This window comes from Lepisosteus platostomus, chromosome 3 (assembly GCF_059453375.1).
Source record: "Lepisosteus platostomus isolate fLepPlt1 chromosome 3, fLepPlt1.hap1, whole genome shotgun sequence".
Lineage (NCBI taxonomy): Eukaryota > Metazoa > Chordata > Actinopteri > Semionotiformes > Lepisosteidae > Lepisosteus > Lepisosteus platostomus.
This window is the reverse complement of record NC_142613.1, coordinates 69,417,463-69,441,385: the sequence shown is the minus strand read 5'-3', so window position 1 is coordinate 69,441,385 and position 23,923 is coordinate 69,417,463. Positions and strand designations below refer to the sequence as shown.

General features: G+C 43.2%; 1 protein-coding gene across 2 annotated transcripts in view; it reads left to right on the top strand.

Moving 5' to 3' along the window:
• Positions 1 to 1,223: 1,223 nt before the first annotated feature.
• Positions 1,224 to 23,923, top strand: part of LOC148675355 (connector enhancer of kinase suppressor of ras 3-like) — an 88,344-nt gene continuing 65,644 nt past the window's right edge. Inside the window, exons 1-2 of one of the 2 annotated variants that reach the window (XM_088626609.1) lie at positions 1,224 to 1,583; positions 20,973 to 21,136. In XM_088626609.1, coding sequence (XP_088482735.1) covers positions 1,523 to 1,583; positions 20,973 to 21,136 — 225 coding nt within the window. In that variant the 5' untranslated portion in view covers positions 1,224 to 1,522. The remainder of the gene's footprint in view (positions 1,584 to 20,972; positions 21,137 to 23,923) is intronic. The other variant, XM_088626610.1, reaches the window with a different exon arrangement.

Here is a 23,923-nt window from a genome sequence, read left to right as displayed (position 1 = left end):
CTGGCACTAGCTGCAGGGTAGCTGATGTTCACCCCTGACCTTCTGGGCCACACTTCTTGAAATACAGCTATTGTGACCTTCACCGGGACACAGGACAATTGGACTGAATACACATGGACATGGCTGTGAAAGATAATAAAAACTTTTAAATAAAAAATGGTTCTGTTTGAACGTTTATTTCCTGTAGTGTAATGAGTGATTTGTGCCCCGGCTAGCCCTGTTGGTAGGGCGTAAGGCTCATAATCTCAGGGTAGTGGGTTCGTGTCCCCTCGTCGGGCGCCGGGTCCTCTGTGTTGGAGTTTGGGCACAAGGGACGCTCTGTGGAAAGCGAAGGGCATGCCAAGGCACAGAAAGGTGTCACAGCCAGCCACCGCAACCAAGGAAGTCTCCAGTCGTGATGACTACTCGTACCGCTTCCCAACAGATGAACTGCACAAAGTACAACTGTCACCATTGGACATGGTGGACAACCACCAATGAGTGACTCAATTATTTCAAGTGACAACTGCAGAATACTCGATAGTCACACCAACAGGGGACTCCCTTGAACAGTTCAGTCAAACTATGGCAGTCCCTAATGTCTGACTGGCCAAACATTTACATTCATGTGATTTTCCTATCTAAAGACAATTGATTATCATCTACCACAAATACATAGACCTATTCATATCACAGAGCTCCGAGGTCTGCTCCTTTTTTTCACTCGCAGCTGTCACGGTTGCTCATTTCCATGAAGGCTGGAGAGGTGTACAATATCACAGGGCATTGTATTGATCGGCAACCCGTTCATGCAAATCTACTCTCCAGTTGCATCAGTTGGCAATATCAGTCGCGGTTGTGGGATATGTACTTGGTTTCCGTTCATAACTTACCCCTGTTTGAAAACCATACTGGGACGAACGTTCATTACCAAAAACTGCGTTTTTTAAAACTCATTTCTCACTTTATCTTTCTTTTTAGAATATTGAGCGAGGCTTCATGGGACACCGTAAACGAGCAATGATAAAAATGGGCATTAATGTGCGGCTGATCTTTTGATGTATTTAACCAGGTACATAGAATCCCTGTTTAAAAAAAAAATGCGTTGGTGTTGAGGCACACAAAAGGACTTAAATCGTAAACTTCAAAGCCTCCGACGACAGAATAATATTTGGGACAATAGTTTAGGCTAAAAGAAAAAAAGAGCAAAGAAACAACCCTCCTCCCCTTTAAGCAGTTTCAGCTGTATGTGTGGTTGTTGGTAACAGCTGAAACTGCAACCTGATCCTGTGGGAGTTTTTTTTTTTCCTTTTAGCGCTGCTACCCCGCTGCCCTCAGTCATGCTCGCTTGTGTTTGTTCAGACAGGGGGTGAGAGTCGAGGAGTGAGTACTGGAGAGGCTTTTCTGCTTCAGAAACGGCTTTACGGTGTAACCGAGAAATGGGAGAGGGGATAACGTCTGTGAAGTGACTGCAACAACCAAACTAGCAAAAAAAACTGCTCGTTCTTGGATACTTGGAGATATCATTCCGTCTGTTCAGAATATGGAAACCATGGATCCAATAACAAAGTGGTCCCCTATTCAGGTTGTGGAGTGGATGAAAGGTGAGAATTGACTAAAAGTTATGTAATGTGTTTAAAAGAATCACTTTTATTTTATTTCAGCACTTGGCGCCGTACAGTTTCCATCGATGGCAACATTTGTACTTGAAGCGTCGTCGCTGTCTAAGAGCCGAAACTACGGCTCTGTTTGTTTATACCGAAGTTTCAGCAGTTTCATAGGAACTGGGGCTTATGAAGTAATTTGGCGATAGCGATTAACAACCACTTGTTACAACCCCTATCACTCTCACGAACGATGGGATTGTACAAAACGTCAATTATTTCGTCTTTATTTCTAATTCTATATCGTCGTGTAGCGAAGTTTTATGTGCCTGTGTTGTCCTGTTCACTATTTTACGTTGTGTCCTTTGCCGTGACAGTAGTTTCGACATGAGGTCGGAAGTTGTTACATTGTCATTAGGTTCACTGTGTAATTATTACCCCCTGAAAAGCAAACGCAAAGCACCACCATAATGTTTGGTGCAGCATATGGCGCTGAGCCATTAAATGTTGTCAATTTCTTTTATAATGAAGGCGCGTAAAACTTTGGAATGCATTTGCTCGAGATGTTTAATTAACCGTTGACGCGCAACGCTTTTGGAATAAAAAGTCTTTTTGAGCGGACTTGGGCAAACATTAAGCAAAACAACATGTTCTTGAAATACACTTGCAGACTATAGTTGACTGTGTGTTTGGCTATAGTTAAAATTTAGAAACGGGCAGTCGCATAAATAATATTTACGACACCGTGGTCACAGAGTTCATTCCCATATCTTGTGAGGTAGAAATATCTCATTCTCACTTGCGAGAGCATAAATGAACTATTTGTCAAGGATCTGGACCACATATAGGGGTGGTCCACACGTAATCGTATCTAACTTTTGTGCAAATCGTCTGAGTGTTTTGTATCCCGTGCCTTTCCAACAAGACTAAAACATTCACGCGAGCGTATTTCATTAGTAATCGTCCATCTCCGTCAGTTGGTTTCTCTGATTGAGTTGTTCCTCCTTTTCTCTTTTGTATTTTTGAGAAGTAGATAGGTCCGTGTGTAATGTGTGGCTTTTCCAGCTCTCGAAGCCCCTAGCGTTTTCTCACGTCGGCTACCGGAGCGGTGAAAGGGGTCATGTTGAAGTATACATAGGCAGCTGTGCCTTTTTTGCTTTGACAGTCTCTTACACCGCTTATTTTGTTCGTCGAAACCTATCAAGTACTGGGACTTGGCGGTCTGCATTTCTTTCACGAATTGAGCTGGTTTCTAAAACTGCTTTAGCTGAAACCTAAAAGACTGGTTGCTAAAATTTATAGCGGACCATCCCTCCCCCCTCAGAAAAGGCATTATGAGACGATAGGGTGTCGAAAGTCCCTCGTTTGGTGTCACACTGTACAAAAGAAATTCCGCACATTCCCACTTGAGTCATTGCATTAAGTGGATGGTCTCTCATCTGTTGGTTTTGTAAACAAACTATTGTGCATTTTAATAGAATGGAGTTTCCCCAAATTACCCAGGTAACCCCTGTCCACGGCAATTAAAGTTGCAGACATGCCAAAGTTTTATGTACTACTGTATATACACTCTGGAAAGTCATGCAGTGTCCAGATTTTCGGTAGAAGAAGCAGTCTTTTAAATATATATTCAACTATATTAGGGTACTCTGAGCTTCATAATTGTTCCCTGAACAATGCTTTGACTGTGAGTCCTGCAGGTTGATAATTTACCAGCACTTTGTGCGCTGTAACAATCTTTTTAAGACAAAAAGTGGAAAGTTAAAAATTAGCTTTATGTAATAAGATCACATCATAGTTTGTTCTACGTGTCCCATTTCCCTTTTTCATTTGAACTTTTTAAAAAGTTTTCTTTCAAAGGACATTTCAAGACCACAAAATGTCAACGCAGAAAATCTGCTACTTTGCTTGAAAGCAAGGTCTGAGCGAATCACAGGTCCTTATACAGTTTTGAGGGTTTTTAATTCTCTGAGAAATATTGCATCTTTTTGTGAATCAAGCTATATAATTCTCAAACTGAATGCACGTTGAATTTTTGTACTGAATAACTTCACAATTCTCTCCGAATGATACTTTTTTTTTTGTTGGATCACTAGACAAAAACAAATCCCACTGCCAAACAAGGATACATGCCCTGGCTTGTCAAGTTCTCATGATCTAGAGATTGGATGTTTGAGCATTTGAAGTTGTAAATGAGTCACTTTAAAAGCCTGTAGAGCAGTGAGTTTGAGTTGATATTGGGTGTTTTAAATTGCTCAGCAGGATGGACTGGGATTCTTCATACTCCATGCTTCCAAACTCATCCCTGGTCAGTGGATGTATAGTTCTGGGATTAGGACTATAGACTGCATAGCTCTCTGTAAAACTTCATGGTCAGCATGTCTTTGACATGGAAGCACTGCACTATGTGTGACAGATTTTTACCAGAGCAGAGGTCAACTCTCTGACCATGAGTCATAGGACCCCCAAAGCGTGTTTCAGCCTACAAAGTAGTCAGTTTACATACACTGCTGTATATAGAGAGCTTTATTTACCTTGCTTGACTCAAAGCTTTTGTTTTACTTTAAATATGGTTAATAATAATAATTGCTTACACTTATATGATGCTAGTACAGATGTAATTGTTTGACATCAGGTGATAATTCAATATAAACTTGGTTATCAACCTCTAATTTACAAATTGTGTATTAAAGCCAAGGTTTTGAGAGTGCTTTAGATACAATAGAATGTACCTAAGAATATTTTACAATAAAAGGATTAGATTAAGATCAGCTTTTACCTGACAGTGAAGTTCTTTCTTTTCCTGGGATTTGTAGGTGTTAAAAGGAGAACTCCGTAGTTTGGAGAACCAATGACACAGCCCCCGATAGCAATGTGCCACATGCTTAAAGGAACATATGTCCCTTTTCTTTCCTCAATTAATCGTGACCCAAAAGATTACTCTTCTCTCGGGGGTTCCTGCTTTGGGGTAAATCTATTGACAACTGTCACAGTTTCATTTTTTTAGTGGCCTTATGATTTATCAACAGAAGTTTCTTATGTTTTCAGGATAGTCTGCTGTACATTATGTATTATGTTCAATCCCCCACCCTGCAAATTAAATTGAGTGAGGATGTAAATGTCCTTTGATTTAATGTTTTCTTGATAAACACTTAATTTCTTATCTTAAATAAACAACTATCTGATATATTTTTAAATGCTGGTGAAGTTTACAAGTTTAAAAAGTATAATGCTCATTTAAAATTTTAGCTTGCTGATTGCAATTCAACTCAAATCAAAACAAGTAGGGGATTATCTCTAAAGACCTTAATTAAGTCTGTTCTGATACCTTGCCTTTCTTCACACGTTTAGTTTTGACAGGTAAGTTGAATTCCAAACTTGCTTTAACTTCAAGACATCTCTGGGGGTGGAAAATATTGCTTCATTCAGCAAATGTGCAGCAGACATGTCTTCTTTCGAAGGGTCATGTTGATCCGATTTCAGTAAAAAAACAGACGAAAGAAAAAAATCTTCAAGGAACAATAAGTCATTCTTTTTCTCGTTTGGCATAATTTTTCTTTTTTTGTTGGCGGTTATAAAGAGAAAAACAGACAAGATGTCAGTTTGGTTTTTGAGAACACTTAATTTTCTGCCGTTTTTATTAGATACTAAAGTCAGAACATCAACTGAAAGGTGCTGGATGTAGTGTTCATGCCACATTTTTAGGAATTCAAGTTTGCGTTTACTGGCAGTTCTCTTTTCCTAGCGTTTTATATTTTTATTCAGTCTATATTTCCCTGGGTTGTTCTCTTAAGCTAGTAGCATTGACCTAACCATTCTCATAAGAGCATAGTTTGTACACTTGGAGCAAAGTATCTGTTCCATTTAGTCTTTAGTATTAAATAATTTCTTTTTATCTGAAAGACTGAGAGGAAAGAGATTAAGAAAGTGCACACTGAGTAGTTCTGTACCCTAGCAGGGAGAGTGTACCATTCAAAAAGGAACACAGAATTCCTTCGGGATCTGCCTGAGCTCTCTCTTCCTTTCTCTGGAATAGTGCAGCTTGGGGCCATTTGATGACATGGGGGGGGGGTAGTTTTCTGCGTGGCTGCAAGCAGACAAGTGTGTGATGCACTGGTAGGATCAATGGAGCCATTGTCCAAAGTGGGGAAAACAAGCAGTTTGCGTTGATGGGTATGAATCCAATAAGGCTGATAAGGGTCTGTGAATGTTTGTGGAAAACAATGGTCGCACCCATACATAAAAGAGACCTGTCGAGAAATTCTTCAGTACTAGTCATAATATTAATAAACTTGGACAAAACCCAGGTATTGGATTAGAGACTTGGGGAAAATTCTCACTTTGGTTCAGCCATATAGGCTGGTACTGGTCGTTCTCCTGGTTCACAAGCCGGAAACAAAGGGGATTTACTTGTTCAGTTCGGGAGAATTTGACATCTGGGACCCAGGGTGAATATTTCCGTTTGGTGGTGTTTGTCGCGTAGTCAAATAAGAGTGATTTGCAAAGTGTCCGGGGGGGGGAGGTATCTGCCTTCAAATCCTGCCTCCCCTTGTGTGATTGTGGGGCTGAAAGCTGCAGGGGGTTACAAGATTGATCAGCGTATAAAACAAGCAGTTCGGGGGGGTGGTAATAATAAAACTGCATTCGCGTTGTGTGGAGTCTGACTGCATGCTATTTCTGGCAGAAATGATCGGGACTTCAAATGCCTGTTTACAAAAACTGTGGTTTTAAGTGAGCTGACACAGTTGGAGCACTAATGAAGTAACTGAGTTGAACAGGAATTATCAAGCGTCTATCATAGAGTTCTAATGCGGCTGTTTTTAAGTTATTTGCACATTTGAGCTCCACAAAAGAACAGTGGACGTGAGGGAAAACTGTGTGTTTCCTGCCAAAATTCTAATTAGCTGTATAAATTCAACGCTCACAAACTGTTTTACTCTCCTGCGTTCTGGTCTTTAAGTAGCTCCCTCCTGGCCATCCCAAACAACGGCTGTAGGTCCTGTCTCTCTAACCTCCAAATGATTCTGTGCGTTTCCCATGATGTTAAAAAAAGGCACTGACTCACTTGTTCTGTAATGACAATGCTATGGCCACTTTCCGTTGAAAACGAGCAAGCCGCGAACTGTAGCTACCATCGTCACATCCCAAACAGCAGCACGTGTTGGGGGATGGATCGTGGTCGGGTCTAATGGAGGGACGTCACCCAGTTCTCCCCACAGAGCCGAGAAGGGCAGCCTGCTGCTGGCTTGGTGCAGTGCTGATTAATGTGTGGGGGAGGGGCTCTGCCGCGATCATTTAAGTCAGCTTTTTAAAGAAAAACAAAATACTGGAGCCCCTTAAGTTAAACAATGTGTTTGTAGCTAAATACTTCAGACATGTGATAGTCATAAGACAAAAGATGGCGTCACCACACTAAACCACTGCTATAAAGGGCTTCCACTGCCGAGTGCTCCAGGAACAGACGACCCCTCCCGTGAGAAAACGGAGATCCATTCCATCGCCTTGGCAGTTGCAGCCTGTTTGACTTTGTGAATAGTTTGTGTGATCCGTGAGGTAACAAGGGATGTGTTCTTAAACAAGCCCATGGAGACGGAGGCTGTTGCACTGTCCTCGAAACTTTGCATGCTTGCGGCCCATGGCATGCCCCATATACTGTATTTTTGATAGTTTCAAGACCCGGTGTAGTATTTAGAGAACTAAGAACTCCCTTTAAGAAGTTTTACGATCCAGTGAACAGCGTCTGCTGCATCTTTTAACTGCTTTGATGCTTGTGGTTAAGATGCGAATAGACTTTGATTTTTGATTCTCGGAAAAAGTCAAAGCACTGCGCAGGAGCATGCACATAAGACATAGAAGTAAAAAAAGGGATCTGACCCATTGAAGCCAAGAAAAGGACTACATTGTGTTGAAAGCTAGAATGCAACATTGGGTCAAGTGAGTTCTGAAAATGCAGACAGCCTCGAAGTCTCTGAAGGATTTGGGCAATGGGTTCCCCAGACACGATGCTGCACTCAGGGAGGTTGTGTAGCCCCTGGTCTTCGTTGAATAAAGGCACAGAATGGTAAGTCCCAGATGAATCGGTGGACTCATGCAATAATCCTTTAAAATATCCTGGAGCTGGACAATTCAGAGCCCTATACGTGAGCAGTTAAACCCTGAAGTCCACTTTAAATTTGACGTGGAGCCAGTACAATTTAAATCAGGCAGGGATTATAGCTGATCGAGAGGGGTTTTACTTGGCATGTAAGTTGCTAAATTGTGGACGTTCTGAAGTCTGTGTAGTGCATTGGCGTAGTGTCCATCTGAATAAGTAAGGCATTAGAAATTGAACAAGGGCTTTAAATGAGCAATGATACACGGATGGGGCGAAAAAGATTCCCTTGTGGTTTGCCCATCATTATCTTATCTGATATTGGGAACCTGTGGGCATAAATTCAGCCTGCAAAATGACAACATGTTTCCAGCACAGATTCCTGTGGATCATCCTGAGTAAATGAACCAACATCAGTTGTAAATCAACCACGATTAACGAATTGGCACCGTAGTCGAATAGGAGCCAAGCCAACATGGAGTAGTACCAAAGATCCTTAGATCAATCCTAATCCCAAACACCCCTGTTTTCCCGGTGTCTAAGAAGGACGCTATTGGCAAGCTCAAAAGCTGTGCTTAAGACTAGGAGGAGGAGAGGACATGACCCAGAAGTCAGAAGCCATCCGCTAATCATTAGCTACCTTAAAGGAGGAAGGGTCAGTATTGCCTTTGTCTAAATCCCAAGTGAGAAGATTCAAAGAGCTCATGAGAGGCAAAATAAGGTAGAGATGATTCCACTGCCTGTTGTGGAATTTTAGGCAAATTGTTCCATAATTTATGGAAGGCAGATTGATAACAGAGAAACTAGACTGGGCTAGGGGGTTATTGACTAATCTTATGCAGGTAGCAGGCCTTGTTCTAGTTACTAGCTCAGTCACCTATGTACTGTAGCATCCACAGCCAGTTATGTCAAAAATAATTATATTAGTTGCGAAAGAATTGATATAAACAATATATTGTTCAGGAAAGAGAAGAAAATAAAACTTAAAGCATTTCTGGATGGTGGTAAGGGAAGACTATTTGATTATTACTGGACCTCTGACATCTTTAAGAGCACCTCTGTAGGACGTGATTTGTTTGTAAACCGGTAAGCATACAGTGTGGTTGTCTTGTCATTGGCAGTCAAGGTCTTTTGCCTCTATGGGGACTTCTGTGCCTGCTCCCTAAACGTGCCCGTACACAGAAGTGATTTGCTTAAAACCACTTTCTCTGGTGGCGGCGAGTGGAGAGGTGAAGGGGAGCCCTTGCCAACGTGCCCAGCTGAGCCAGTACAATTTGTTTTTATTCAAAACTAATACGCAAATCACATGGATCATCTCGGCTTAGCAAGAGCTGCATTTAGTCTTCTTCCCACACTAAAGCGTAATGACCTCTAAATGCTCAAGCGTTTTGAAAAAGAAAATGGAGAAGGGCACCCCCGGGGGTCCGACAGGATCATCAGCGCCCTGGGCTCCAAGGAAAGGGGTTGAAGGAAATGCTTGTCCCCTGTCTGGATGGAAATCCAGTGTGTAATCAGCCCTCTCTGACCTAGAGTCGAGACGGGTCGACAGCAACACAGGGGGGTAACGGATCTGTTCAGGAGTGACACAGAGGTGAAATAAAAACGAGGTCCCCTGTATAGGGTCACCTTGAGAACACACCGTATCTCCCCACCTTGGAGAAGCTCTGTCGCATTGTGAGATCCCTGAAGAGTCAGAAGGTATTTGAAAGCAAACTCCTTTTTTTTCAGTGAAAAGGTCTTGCTGGTGGCGCATCATACCACAGGCGGTGTGGTGGCTCTGTGGCTCAGGATCTGCGCCTGTGACTGGAAGGTTGCCAGTTCAAATCCTGCGGCCGGCAGAGGAATCCTACTCCGTTGGGCCCCTGAGCCAGGCCCTTAACCGCAGCTGTTCCAGGGGCGACATATAAATGGCTGACCCTGCGCTCTGACCCCAGGCTTCTCTCTGTCTGTGTGTCTCATGGAGAGCAAGCTGGGGTCTGCGAAAAGACAAATTCCTAATACAAGAAATTGTATATGGCCAGTAAAGTGATCTTGTCTGATCTTACTGGAGTCTTTCAGCTGCTGCCACCAGTTTGTCCCAATCAAAAGCAAATGAAATCGGCAGGATCTTGGAATTCCTTGATTCTTTTTCACTCTTGAAACCTCCTCAGGTGGGAGCAGCTTCTGTCCCCGACTGGGGCCTTGCTGGCTGAATGCTTTTAGTGGTCGCTCAGCTGTGGGGCTGGGGGCACTGGGAGTCCGCTGAACTCCGTGCTGGCGCCGAGCCGTGCCACCTCGTAACTCTTGAGGTGTGGAGGCGCAGAGATTAACGGGGCTCACCTTATACACTGGGAGGCGGTTGTGGCGACGTAAACTGCCCCCGGGCTCCCAAAGGCGGGGGAGATCTCCACCACACCCATGGGCTGGGCCTGGGGTGTGGCGGAGATTCTCAGCCTGTGTGCCAAGAGGAGAAACGGAAGACCCAGTCCGAGCTGGGGGCAGAGTCGCACACGGCGCAAGGGTGCAGTGAGCCAGATCGGGAACAGTACCCTGAAAACACCTTCTAGACACTTCCTCATGTCCGTCAGCTGAGCTCAGGCTGTTAATGGAGTAAACGTTTGTTTTTTTTACCTGTGGATTTCATGACTATGTGACAAAATATTTGTGAGCGTGTTGTTCTGTTATTTGGATTCCTGCCGAGTAAAGACGCTGCACTGCCACAAGCTATCTGCACTTCTCAGTTTTGGAACCAGTGAACCGATTGCCGTTTTAAAAAAAAACGAACTATCCTGGCGTTTATTAGGTTTTTATTGAAAACTTACTGTTTTCTGCTTGTTCTCTGAGTCAGGGAGAGTATGGGGGAGCAGGTTTTGAATATGAGTAAATGGGTTTCTGAAAGGCTACACGCCGTTCTAACCAGTTCGGCTCGCATCGCCCTGTTCCCTGCAGGTCTGAGCAAGTCTGCCTGGCAGGTGCATCAGCCAGACTCTTCTGTGAGAACTGGCTTTCTGTCCTATTGCCGTGTCTGCTGCTTTGAACTGGTCTAAAGTTTGAAAGTCCTACATTTGGGTGCTTCAATAAGACGTTCATAATAAGAGCTACTATCACGCCTGATCAGGTTTTTGGTGAACTTTTGTTCATTTACATTTGTGTGCGTTTAGTTATTGACACTTTGCAGGTAATGCAGCACAATGCAACAAAGGCTATGCTAGTTTGTGGTAGGAGTCTTTTCTTTTTTCTTGTGGAGGGTGGGTGGGAGTTAAACTATAAAACAAGCAGTGATTTTGCATCTCCTTAAGAGTGGTGCATTTCTGGAGGTACAAAGGAGAGGGGGAGTGAGAATGGGGGAAAAAAAAACACAATCTCTTAAAATTTCTACATTTATGTATGTAACAAAGGGGTGTGCCTGCAAGCCTAAAGTTCACAACATTATAGCAATTGACTTGCACAAAACTAGAAATTGTTAATACGTGCCTGAGCATTTATCCAGATATGGTGCTTTAAACAAATAAGCGTATTACAGGTTCCAAATTTACTCCTGATGATCTAACAGCGTAGTATGTCTTTGAGGACTGTGGGAGTATGGCACAAGAAATGTTTGGATCTTCAGGATGGTAAGATGGTAAAACGAGTTCCTCAGATCACTTGGCTGTCAACGTCCAAACCAGCTGCTGGAAATGAGCCGGAAGGCCTCCTGGCAATTGTAAAATTTATTTTATTTTCATCATTATTTTTAGTGCCTCCAGCTGTCCAAGTGTAATGATCAGATCATCAGGTTTGGACTAAGAGCTTTCTCCCTGTGGCTTTGAATGATTCTGTAAAATATTTCCTTGTTAATCTCTGTAAAAAAAAAAGTTTCAGGGCTCAATTTGCTGATGAATTAGGGCTTCTGAATCTTAAAGAGCAGGGCAAGCAAACACCTGGAGTTTGCAGTCGTTCCTAAGGTAAACACTGCAGGGTGTTTCCCAAGTACAAAGCTTCCCCACAAGGAAAGGAAAGCACCACGCACTTTTCCAATTCGGTAGACGTGCTATTTATCATGTTTCCTTGCTCCATTTTCTGGTAACCCAAAGGCCAATATCAGTTGCAATTAAATACAAAATGCGCTGTTTCTGTGAGGCGATATCAAGATGAGCTTATTTGTAATCCCTGGGAAACTTTAAAAAAAGCTCCCAAGAGCCTAGATCTCACAGTGTCTCTTTCAGTGCAGACAAGAGAGCAAACTGTGCTATTGAATAGAAGCGTTTTTGTGCGCCTGTGAATGAAGCTGTCCAGACTTGCCTGCACAGGACAGGTGATTCCAAACTAAACCCCTCTTGCTGCGGTGTGTGGATGGGCTGGGCTGAGACATGCGCTGCCAGGTGTGCACTGCCTGTCAGCACACTGACGCTTCATCACCTGCGCTGGGTGTGAGCGTAACACGTTGGACTCTTCCAAACAAATCTGAAACGCAGCAATGTGTACTTGAAATAAGAAGTAAGAGTCCTGCAGGTGTTTCCCAAAACGAAAACATACAATCGCTTCTGCTCTTAAGAGCTATTCATGAAGATCTTCATCTTTCTTTCGGGATGTGGTCCTGTCACGCCTTGTCATCTGCAGGGTGCTGAACTGAGATTTTTTTTTTTTTTACACCAGTAGCATAGTATTCAAAGGACATAATTCAGGTGGATTTGTTTTCTACTTAAAGATGGTTCCTCTTAAAAAAAAAAAAAAAAAAAAAACCCGTGCTGTGCAGTGGAAAGTTCTTGATCTTATTTCCTGCGGCCTGTGTGACCTGGAAGCTGGTAATGAGTCTCGTGCTCGGAGATTCCTGCTCGGTTTCCCCCTCCCCTCTGCCCTGTTAATCCGCGCTGTTACCCCGGCCTCTCTGCCCGGCCCAGAGGAGCGCCACGGCAGCCATTGTGCTCGTTCTTTTGGAGCTGAAAAGGCCGGGTTGCAGTTAATGCTGGATTTAGCGCACAAAACACAAACGGCAAGCTCGCAAACACGCGCACATGTCGCTGGGGGGGGTGGGGGACTGCAGATTTTTACAGAGTGTTGGAGAGAGAGCCTCATTGTGGGATTTGAATGCGCAAACATTGTTCTCTTGCCTTTTCCAGTGCGACTCCAAAGGAATGGCTTTTGCAGGAGGGTTTGATTGAATAGGAACAAAGAGGCAGTGAATCCATTAATAACTCAGTTGTTTTAGCATTGTACTGGCTGGCTGGAGGCACTTTCGTGTTGACTAGTGTGCTGGAATGTCTTCGGAATCCATCTTCTGTAGAGCTGCTGATGTGACAGGTTGCATGGGGCTTGATGCACTGGTGAAAGTCGGGCTTCTGCTTGGCTGTATTTAATCAAAGTGAATCATCTTCACAGCTGACGGACTTTCACTTGGATGAAATGTGTGGCAGTTGGATGTCGCACGTTGCAAAAGGGGGCCCTTTGAAGTGCTGTTGTGTCAGCACAACATTATCGAAGTCCATTCCGACATATTCCAGGGTACAGGCGCACCCTGGTATATTTCAGACCTTTGGGAGGGGAAAAATGTGAATTATTTTTTTAATTTTGGGGCTCCTCTGTTAAGGGCGGAAACAAGAGCAAGTAGGTCTGAAAAAGATCACCGAAGTTAAATGAAATGGTAGCTGTTTTTAATGGTAGCACAAATGTTGTGATAAAAAGTGCTTCTTGGTCTTGCTAAATGACCCAACCAGGTATGTTTATGTTGACGTCTCACAGACTTCCTGTTTTACCTAATGTTCTAATTGAGTTGTTTGGTTTGCCTGTGAAGTCGGCTTTGCAGATGCCTGGGTACAGTAGCTCCTCTCGGCCTGCGGGGCGGCCAGGACTTTCATCATGTTGACGTCTTCGTTCGGTGTTGGCTGTCTGCACCACAACTGACAGCGGTGGGTGTGGGTGGCCTACGTCATGGCTCCAGCAGTTTACAGAAACTTGTTTGGATTCGGTGGTCTGAACCCTCCCCATCCATTCTATTTCATTAACTTTTTTGAAGTTTCTGCCGTTTTAACTGGTATCGCTCATGCTCCATAGTTCCTGGTCTTGTTTGTTGCATTGTACTCCAGCTCAGACGAAGTACAGTAGGTGTTCCAGCCTGCAGATGTGACGAAATCGGCACAATGAACTGACTGCACAAAGAATTTCTATTATTTTGTGTCTGGTGCCCAGGGGGGGGTGTGTGTGTGTGTCTGTTGGGGGAAAATGAGTTTTTTTGGTGTGCTCCCCAGCGCGAGCGCTTCACAAGAGGCCCGTGTAGCCTGTTTGTCTGCGCTCATTAAAAGAAATATGCAAGGAGGAGGCTTTTTTTAAAGAAATGCACTCAAATATTTTTTTAGTTCTTCTTGCTTTTTTAATTATTATTTTTTTTGACAAAACCACTTAAAAAGAAGCCAGGCAGATGTATCAGATTATTATTTGCCATTTTGTGTTTTATGGCATCTTTACCAACGGGAGGAGCTTCCTGCTTTCAGGAGTCCAGGTCCTGCTCATGTTGGTTTGCTTTGGATTGAAGCAAGAAGAAGAACTTGACGGTCCGATGAAGCCAAGATTAGTTGAGTTATACGGCGTCCAGGTTTCATGGAGACCCGTGGACCCCTCAGTGCCCCCAAGGGCTCCAGCCAGTAATGAAGGAGTGGAGTTTTAGCAGCAGGGCTTTTGGAACAGGGAAGCGTCTGTTGTGCGTGCTGAACCTGTTTGGGCAGTTCAGTGTCCTCCAGCTGGTAGTATCTGTAGGATCTGATGCAGCCCAGCTCTACTGGAATCCTCTTGCCTGCCGCGGGACTGAGTCTAGCGAAGAGGTGAAAGACCAGTCTTTCCTGCCCGGCCTCAAGTCCATCACCTCACCCCCACCCCCCTCCTTCTCATTTAGAAAACAGTCTTCACACGTGCAGCTTTAGAAGATGTGACAAAGTCATCGGCCATTAGGGCGAATGTTCTTTTTTTGGCAAAGATCTTGGCATTTTAATTGATCTCCTTTTTGACACATGTCCTTACTGTTCCAGTGCCCGTTCTTTTCTAGCGTAAGATCTATGGGATTGACGAAGGAGTCCATGTTTAGCGTTTGACACTATTTAGCCCGTCGGGAATGTTGTCCGAAGAATCTTATTAACACTGCTGCGACACCAGGGCTGTCAAATGCTTAGTCTGGAAAGTCTTACCACAATTGCCATCACCCAGCTGACCCTCAGAGAGCCTTAAAACACCTGGATATAATGAAGAATATCCCTAACTAATGTATCGTACCTTTAACTCGGTTAAGGTTTACCTTCTTAGTTTCTTTCCTTTATCATCTTGATTAGAAGGAGAGCAGAGCCGCTAAAATCTAGGAAGGTATCTGTGCTGTAATTTTTCCCGACTTATTTTTAAACAATTGGACAGGTATTGCTTCCTTATACTGAGTTAAAGGAATGATCAAAAACCTTGTACATCATTATTACATTATGTACCATGTTATTTTTAGCATAAACCTTTTCAGTTTCACTCCTAGTTACTATTTGTGTTCACGTAGGAAACAGTATATTTTTACTTGTCTACTGGATGTACACCAAGAATTTGACATCCATTAAAAGGTGCCTTGCAGATTCATTGTGCACTCTTGTAGTTGCGTCAACAGAATTCCGATAACAATAGGCATTCCTTAAATCCCTGCGGACTGGGGAGTATGAAAGCCACAAGCGGTTACAGTGACTCCCCTATTGTAGTGGGCTCTTTTTCCCACTGCCCCTCCAACAGAGCAGGGGGCAGATGGCTTCATTCAGAATGAAATACCCTACCGGGATGAAGGACATTTTTTTGTTTTCCCCACAGGTGACAACAGTTTTCATTCCCATGCAATGAAAACCCAAACAGCTTGGCTTTTGTGATTCTTTATCTCCGTTTGCTTTTGTGCTCATCACACTTGTGATTTAGGGATGGGGGGAAAAATAAACATCTGATTCATCTGAGATTTCAGAGTTCTTGGTTTCACTTTCAGGTGCATGTGGTGGTTGTCTACAGCGTCCTAGCAGAGCAGATGTGGAGGTCACAGAAACTCTTGTCTCAATTGCTGCCGACAGGGCATGAGGAGAACCGTTCCTATCTCATATTGCAGTTTTGCAGGGGTGTTTTGTGACAGGGCACTGGTTTTCCAAAAACCTGCTTGCTTTAAAAGTCTAATGGTCTGAAATGAGATCTTATTTAATGTACTTGTGTGATTTGAGAATACTGAGGACTGTTTCCTCCAGCATCAGGGAGTAACCGCATGCAATTTCTTCAAATACTAGCACATTTTCTTCCTCTAAGAGCTCATCCTTGAAAGTCCTCTGCACTTTCGGTTTCTGAAGGATGTGAGGCAGGAAATGTTTTGGTTTGTGTGGAAATCAGAAGGCCTCTGTCTGGAGAGGTGTGTGTGTGTGGCCAAGCTGCTGCCGATCAGTTTCAAAACACGTCTTCTGCTTCTGCCAGTTCACCACTTTGGCTTTCCACTAGGCGCTCCGTGTTCTTACTTCTGTAGCTCAAACCGAAGGGTGGCTTCACATGAGAGGGGGCCCTTCTGCTCCATTTGACTGTTAATTGATTCCACGGTCTCCTCTTGAATGAAGCCCAAAGCAGCAGCTTCAACCTCATGGCTGGGAAGCTTCTTCCAAGCTCTCACCCCCCTGGGTGAAGACTGAAGGAGCGACTCCTGCTCGTTGTGTTCATCACCCAGAATCTGACGCACCGCTGGTGGTGGATGAGTGGTCAGTCAGGGTTTCCCCGGCTGTCGGCGCCCATTGACTCCTGCAACCCCCTGGGCACTTGCAGGCGTTTGGCGCTGTCAGAGAGGGTCATGCTTCTCGCCAGCAGCCGTATTGCCCTGCAGCTCACCACCAGCAGCCCACTGGAGCTCCGCAGTGTGAGCCTGGTCAGTACCTGGATGGGAGACCTCCTGGGAAAAACTAAGGTTGCTGCTGGAAGAGGTGTTAGTGGGGCCAGCAGGGGGCGCTCACCCTGTGGTCCATGTGGGTCCTAATGCCCCAGTATAGTGACGGGGACACTATACTGTAAACGGGCACCGTCCTTCGGATGAGACGTAAAACCGAAGTCCTGACTCTCTGTGGTCATTAAAAATCCCAGGGTGTTTCTCGAAAAGAGTAGGGGTGTAACCCCAGCGTCCTGGCCGAATTTCCCACTGGCCTTTGCCAGTCATGGCCTCCTAATAATTCCAATCTCTGCACTGGCTTCATGACCCTGTTCTCCTCCCCACTGAGAGCTGGAGTGTGGGGAGAGTACTGGTGCACTATGGCTGCCGTCACATCATCCAGGTGGGGCTGCACACTGGTGGTGGAGGGGATCCCCATTACCTGTGAAACACTTTGAGTGGAGTGTCCAGAAAAGTGCTATATAAGTGTAAGCAATTATTATTGATTATTATTATTTTCCATAAAGCAGCCCGCTTTGTTTTCCCTCAGGAATGTTCATTACAATCCTTGAAGACTCTTGACTGATATAATCATTTTTCCTTATAGCTGAAATCAAGCAATAGGAAGAGGGTTTGACATGTAACTTTGCTCTCGGGGATAAGGAAGCTGTAATAAGCATTCAGCCGTAGAGCTTCTGTACCTTATTGAAGAAAAATCTACCACATTTAGTTTTAAAGTCAGTAAAACCACTGGTAAATAACTTGCAAATTTAATGCAGATTACGAACATTGGATTGATTCTGAATCATTTGTACAGAACTCCCAAAAGATTGTATTTGTCCCTTACTTAGAAGGATTACAAGGATACTTTTCAGTTTTGTACTGTGTTCAGATAAAGCATACAGGAACCAGAACAATGAATTTGTAATGCAATCCATATGGGTTTTTCAGCGTCTTGCAAGAATGTTATTGTAAATACAATACGGACAAATAAAATTTCCTCATTTTTCTCCAGCTTGTTTATTTGGTGCTTGGCTGGCATTTTTGGGGGGAGGCTATAGTTACAAGCAAAATTAAACTGCACTCTGAATGGTGTGCCATAGGTGTTTTACTGCATGTTCACAGAATTTCACTAAATGCTTGTGTGTGTGTTAAGTACAATTTACAGGTCCATAAAAGATCATCCCAGCTGTTTGCACTGGGATGCCATTTTTAAAGAGCGTTTCAGAGGGTTTTGTGAAGTACTCTTCTTCACATTCACAATCAAGTGCGGAAATATTAACTTGAAAAGAAAAAAGTGTGTCCACAGCACTCCTTAAAGAGTCATTCATTTTAACTGTTACATTTTTTTTACCCGTCTTTTTTTTCTTCCTGTGAAGACAGCCGTGTGAGTAAGGCTTTCCAACACCTCCTGAAGCTTTCGTGTGCAATTGGTTCTGACACGAAGACCCAGGGTTTCTTCTCAGCCAGCAGGATCCAGTCAATTAGTTTCCATTAGTGCCGGCCTGTGGGAGATGGCAGGGTGTCTGTGCGCTTGGTTATTTGAAGTTCTGGACATTAAAAGATCCCAATTAGACTTCAAGCACTGAGGGAACTAGCATTCCAGAAATGACCTGCATTGGCTCTGGGGCTCCGCATTTCATTAGTTTTTGGGTAAGTTAAAAGGCAGGTCATTTGGTGCATGAATACACACAGGAAGGGATGCTGTTTGAAATCCAAGGCTTCTGCTCATAACTAAAAACTAAAGGATGTGAGAAGCTGGATTTGTAAACCCATGCTGTGTGCTGAGACTCGGTGCACCTGTGGATGAACCTGTAAAACTGATATTTGACAGAAGATGTTGAATGTATTATAAAGCTTTAACATCACTCTTGGATTCTTCATTTATTCTATTGAGACTACAATATAATGGGAGCACATTGGTGGTCCTAAAGCAATTACTTTTAAGTTAACTTTAGGTGATTATCTGCTGGGTCTTTCTACAGCGATCTGCTGGACTTCCTTATTGTGAGCAGTAGGCTTTAGTGAAGTGTAGCCAGACCACTGTTTTTCTCTTGTCCTCTTTCTGACAAAGGTTCATATCTCCACCTTATGGTTTGGAGATTCGTGAAGGTGCATTACGGGAAAAATAAGAGAAACAGTATTAATAAATGCATTTATCCCCCATCCAAAAGGATCAAAATGCACTTGCATAGGAGGGAACCCACTTTATCCACTGTTGAAGTGTAGGAGCTATTATGCATGCTCCCCACCGCACAGCAGATATGGCAAAGGCTTTGCATAACTGATTGAATTAAGGGAGAACTTTCGATAGGCCTGATTTGTCAAGCCAGAGTGGAATTCAGCCACAACACCATGGTTAATGCCACTGCTATTCTTTCATCTGCTGTGAGATCTGTCATGTCTGAACAGGAAGATCATAGTGCCTCTTACAGCATGGTCCCTTACCACCGTTCTGGGACATTGGTTTGGCAATTCTGGCACGGAGGGAAGAGTTGCCTCTTTACAGCACTGAACAGGCCCATCCTGGAGTGGAAAATCATTTGGAAGGAAACATTATTAAGGCCATACCGTAGCAACCTGCCACTTCTGTTCCATGAGCGTCCATGAGGTGCTCGCCAGTCTTAACATCTGTGGCTTTTTAAGTTTTTATTTCAATGATCCTGGTCATAATATCCAAAAAGAAAACTCAAGTGCCGATACCATGCATATATTTCTCTATTGTTGAATTCCGTGTAAAGTACTTTATTATGCTGTCTTCAGGATGTTAATTTCACTCTTGTGCAGTGACACTATAATGAGAGAAAATAGTAGAGCACAGGAAGGAACAGGGCTCTAGATCCCACTCCACTGTAATTTGAGATGCCCTTAAGTCTCCTTCACTGCAGCGTCTTAAACGTCCGCTGAAGGATGGCATCAGTCCACAGTGAAGGTTCTGTTAACACAGCACATTGCATGGCCAATAATGGTCAGAAATCGTAAGTCTTTTAAAATTTCCTACAGTATGTGCAAATCAAACCATACGTTACAGAGTGTATTATCAGTGGCTTGTTTTGCTTTTAAGTACTTTCTACCATCACTTGTGAGAAACTGAATAAAGACAAAAAAGGCTAGCCTGTGCATTCCTGTGAAAGTGTGTGTGTGTGTGTAGGGGGGAACTGCAGCTTGTCAGCTTTTTTTAGTGCATCCTTTAAAAATGATACTGGAAGTCAGTGTCCTCCAAATGGAAATTGCAGAGGTCAAGAGAGGCTGCACGTTTTGTGCTAAAGCCATTTTGTTTTTGTATAGCATTATGGAAACATTACCTGCTATAAAGCTTTGGCTGCCTTTCACACTTGGGCTCCATCAGATTAGCTCTCTCCTGTATCGGAAACATGATAAGGTACAGTACATTGTCATTCATGACCTTAGCACATATACAGCTTGTCTAAGCAGTAACAAGACACCCAGTGCAGCAACTCGCATGTCATGCAAGCATTAAGACTTGGCAGACTTGAATTATTTTCAGAACTGCACTTCGGTGTTGTAACCATAGCACGATCAGTTTAATACTCGACAGTTTAATGCTGAAAAAGAGGTGAGGATTAGAATTTATATGCTTAAAGGTTTTTTTTAAATCATAAAAGGTCCTTTAGAATTAATCATTCTGGCATGTATCAGGATCCAGATATAACAGCACCCTCCTAGGCAGTGTGTTTGTGCCGTATGCTGTTTAGACAAAAAATAAAGCTTACAGAGTCCTGTTCAGTTCTCTCCAGAAACCTGTAGAACATAGTGCTGTGTGAGCTATAGAGGCTGGGATCACAGCTACAGTTTGCTGACATTTGCTGTTGCTTGTGGAAAAGACTTGAAAGTTTATTTTTTGTTCGTATCTTAGACATATTAGGAGCTAGGCGTTATGCTTGTAAAGGTCTGTAAAAACTATCGCGGTAAATATTAGCTGATGGTTTAAAAGTGGTTCTCGGCAGTAAATACTAAATGGCCATCTGTTGGATACCATTCCAAACAAACATTGCGGGATACAGACAGTGTGTTATTTATGACCTGCACATCTGCTGCACTTGTTTTCTGCATTTTTTTAATACAAATAAGCCAGTTTCCCTCCATTATGAGACGTTGTTAATAGATAACTGTTAAGAAGAGCTCTTTTCCAGTAGTTTTAGCAGTTTTCTCCAGGCTTTGAGACCATAAAACAGAAATACAGTACAAGACTTGTACTGATGAATATCTTAAAACCCCGACATACTGTACTGAAGGAGTTGACATGCTGAATTATTTATTACACTTTTCACCTTCTGGTATGAGGAGGGTTATCATAGGATTGAATGCATCTTTACACTGCCAGAAGTCCTGTTCGATATGATTTTCAAATACCTCCTGACAACAGGGCAACCTGTTTTGGTTCAAAGGGGCTTTTTGCTGAAGCTCTGTTCTTCTGCTGCAGGCCTGGACGACAGCCTTCAACAGTACGTCCACAACTTCGAGCGGGAGAAGATCAGTGGGGAGCAGCTGCTGAAGATCACTCACCAGGACCTGGAGGAGCTGGGCGTGACGAGAATTGGGCACCAGGAGCTTGTCCTGGAGGCAGTGGATCTGCTTTGTGCTCTGGTCAGTCTCTCCAGCCCTCGCTGGCTTCCTTTACTTGGGTCCTTAGTCTTTAGCCACCTGAGCTGTGGATGTGTACGAGTGTACACTCAGTAATTGTTCTGATTTAAATTTACCCGCAGATTAAGTACCCCAGACAGTCTGTTCTTCTGAAAAGCCCTCTCGGGACTGCTAGAGAAGATGGGGAAATGAATAAGGCTGCCCATTGCACAGTAGCTTGATCCATTAGCATTTATGTACTTAAAAGGCTTTTAAAAACAATGAAAGGTCTGTTAAAATTAATTATTCCCTTGTGTATCAGAACCTAGATATAACAGCACCCTCCTAGGCAAAGTGTTTGTACAGAATGCGGTTTTGAACAAAATAAAGGTTACAGAGTCCCTTTCAATGCAGGTTTTGTAAACTGTAAGCTTTTGTAGAAACATATTACAGTTCACATCTTTGATGGAAATGCATTTCCAATAATCAACACGCTAGATGTTTACAGGTGTCCCTGAGAATCCATGAACCTTGCTATGTGACCCCTGGGTCTGTCGATTCTTGTGGCCCAAACTGGCTTTCATGTTGCTGTTTTTGTTTTAATCCACCACGGCCGGTAAAACTGTGAGGCTAATTAAAATGAGTTATTAACCATGCATTCATTAATGCATCACAAGCATGTGCAATGATGTCTTGTTTAAAGTAAGTTGCATTAGCCTTTCTACCCCTAGCAAAGTCTGGTCTGCTGCTACTTTACAGGACTGGTAATATGTATGGAAAATATGATTGGCTAATATTTTGGCATGATGGTGCACAAGAGATAGCGGTTCTCAGTGGATCTGTCTAGTGCAGTGAATGGAATGAGTCTGTCTAGTGTGCAGTGCTCTGGAGGAGATGAGTTGATTAAGCTCGTCAGGTGTTGTATGGGCTTCAGTGGAGAATAGCGCAGTTCACCACCTAAAAGCCTTAGGTAAGTGACTTCGCTCCTCTTCACCGATCCTCGTGATCACCTGTGAAAGGACATTACAGAAGCTCAAGATGCTGCACCAGCAAATAACGAACCACCATTAAAAGCCACAGGAACCCATATCTTGCCAGCTACAGCAAAAGAAAAAGCAGGAAGAGTAAAGCACGATAAGCAATAAGGTTGCTCACAAGACGGAGAAACACTGCGGAACATAATTCTGATCTTGCGACTTGAAGCCCCAAATAAAAGCTTGTGCGTGTTTAAAGGACCAGTCCGCCTGGCTCTGAAGGGGGAGGGGGTCGTTCTCACGCAGAACGCGGGCCGCTCTGAGGAATTAAAGGATTACAGCACTTTCTCTGGAATGTCAGGTCAGCTGTCGGCTTCCTACTGTACACCCAAATTTGGTCCGTCTCTTACTCCGGGCTTCACTAGGAAACCAGCAGAAGTTCCAAAAGCTTTCTAATCTCCCGGGAAAGACTGTTACCAATTATGTGAATCCAGGATAATTTATGGTTAGCAGGTTTTGACTCAAACCAGCAGACAATGCAGATAAAAGGATTATGCTGATTTTAATGATTTCACTGGAGTGATATTTCTCTGCGGGGATTCATTTTTTTGCTCTTGGCACCAATGATGCACGTGGTGGCAGTCTTATAAAGTCATCCAAGTGACTGAACATCCACAGCAATCAAATCAGTTTGGCGCTTCATAAAGAGGCTAAGGGCTGCTGTGTAAGTTTGAAGCTCACAACGTCTGTTGATTTATATAAGAAAATTCACTTTTCATGTCATCTGCACTGTGTACTCGACCCCTGGCATGACTTTTAATTTAAATTAGTCAACACCTTCATTATTTTGACTTTTTTGGTTTATTGCAATTAAGAAACCATGCGATACAAAGGTATAAGTCCTTCAATTAAAAGGCTGGATTGCAGAAATGTCATTCAAAATACATTCTTACTAAATGTCTGAGCCAGTGAATATATTGAACGGACTCCAGAAGGCTGTGCTCAGTGTTGCCACAATGGGAAAGAATGTTAAGTGAATCATACCATAGGAAATATTCAACATACCACTGATATAATGTGTTAGGTCCTGCTTAATAAGGAAAGAGCTTTACAGAAGTATGCAGAGTAAAATTGTATATCATTTAACTTCTTGTTAAATAGTCAAAGCTACTGCAAGTGTAAAGGACAGTCTTGAGTGCTGAGGTCATCTTATGTTATATGTCTAAAATATTTTCCTATTCACTGCAGCTATGCAGAGAATGATCAGGAGATAATATGGTGATCTTTATGGGGCAGATTTATGTGCCACTGGAACAGTATAACATCAAATAATTTTATATAATATTGGTCTTGGGCTTCCTTCTCAATTAATAAAAAAAAACGATTTGATACAAACCAGCAGTGTCCAATATTCAGCCAGGCTGATGATGGATTTCACATGTTAAAACAGCCATGCTGGTGTAGTAAATTCTTTTCAGGTCAGCCTGTCTGTTACACTGAGAATCTTGAATTACAGGTACTATAGGCCTCGAACTGCCTATGCACACCTCTGCAGACGAGGTGCAACCAAGTGCTGGGGATTGATCACATATTCCTTTGTGCCGCTGAGTAACCTGAATAACGGTTTCACAAGAAAGTTCGTTATGGGATTTTTGTGAACTCAATTTAATTTAGAAGTCAAAAATGCATAACCTCAAAGTAATTAATGGTCTTTAGGATGTGTGACTCACAATGATTTTATTCTTGTAGATAAATAATCGTTCTGCGCCTTAGTGGGGCTGGTAGCAGAGGGAAGTAGGAGTGTCCATGTGTAGGTGTTGAGGGAGCATTCTCAAGA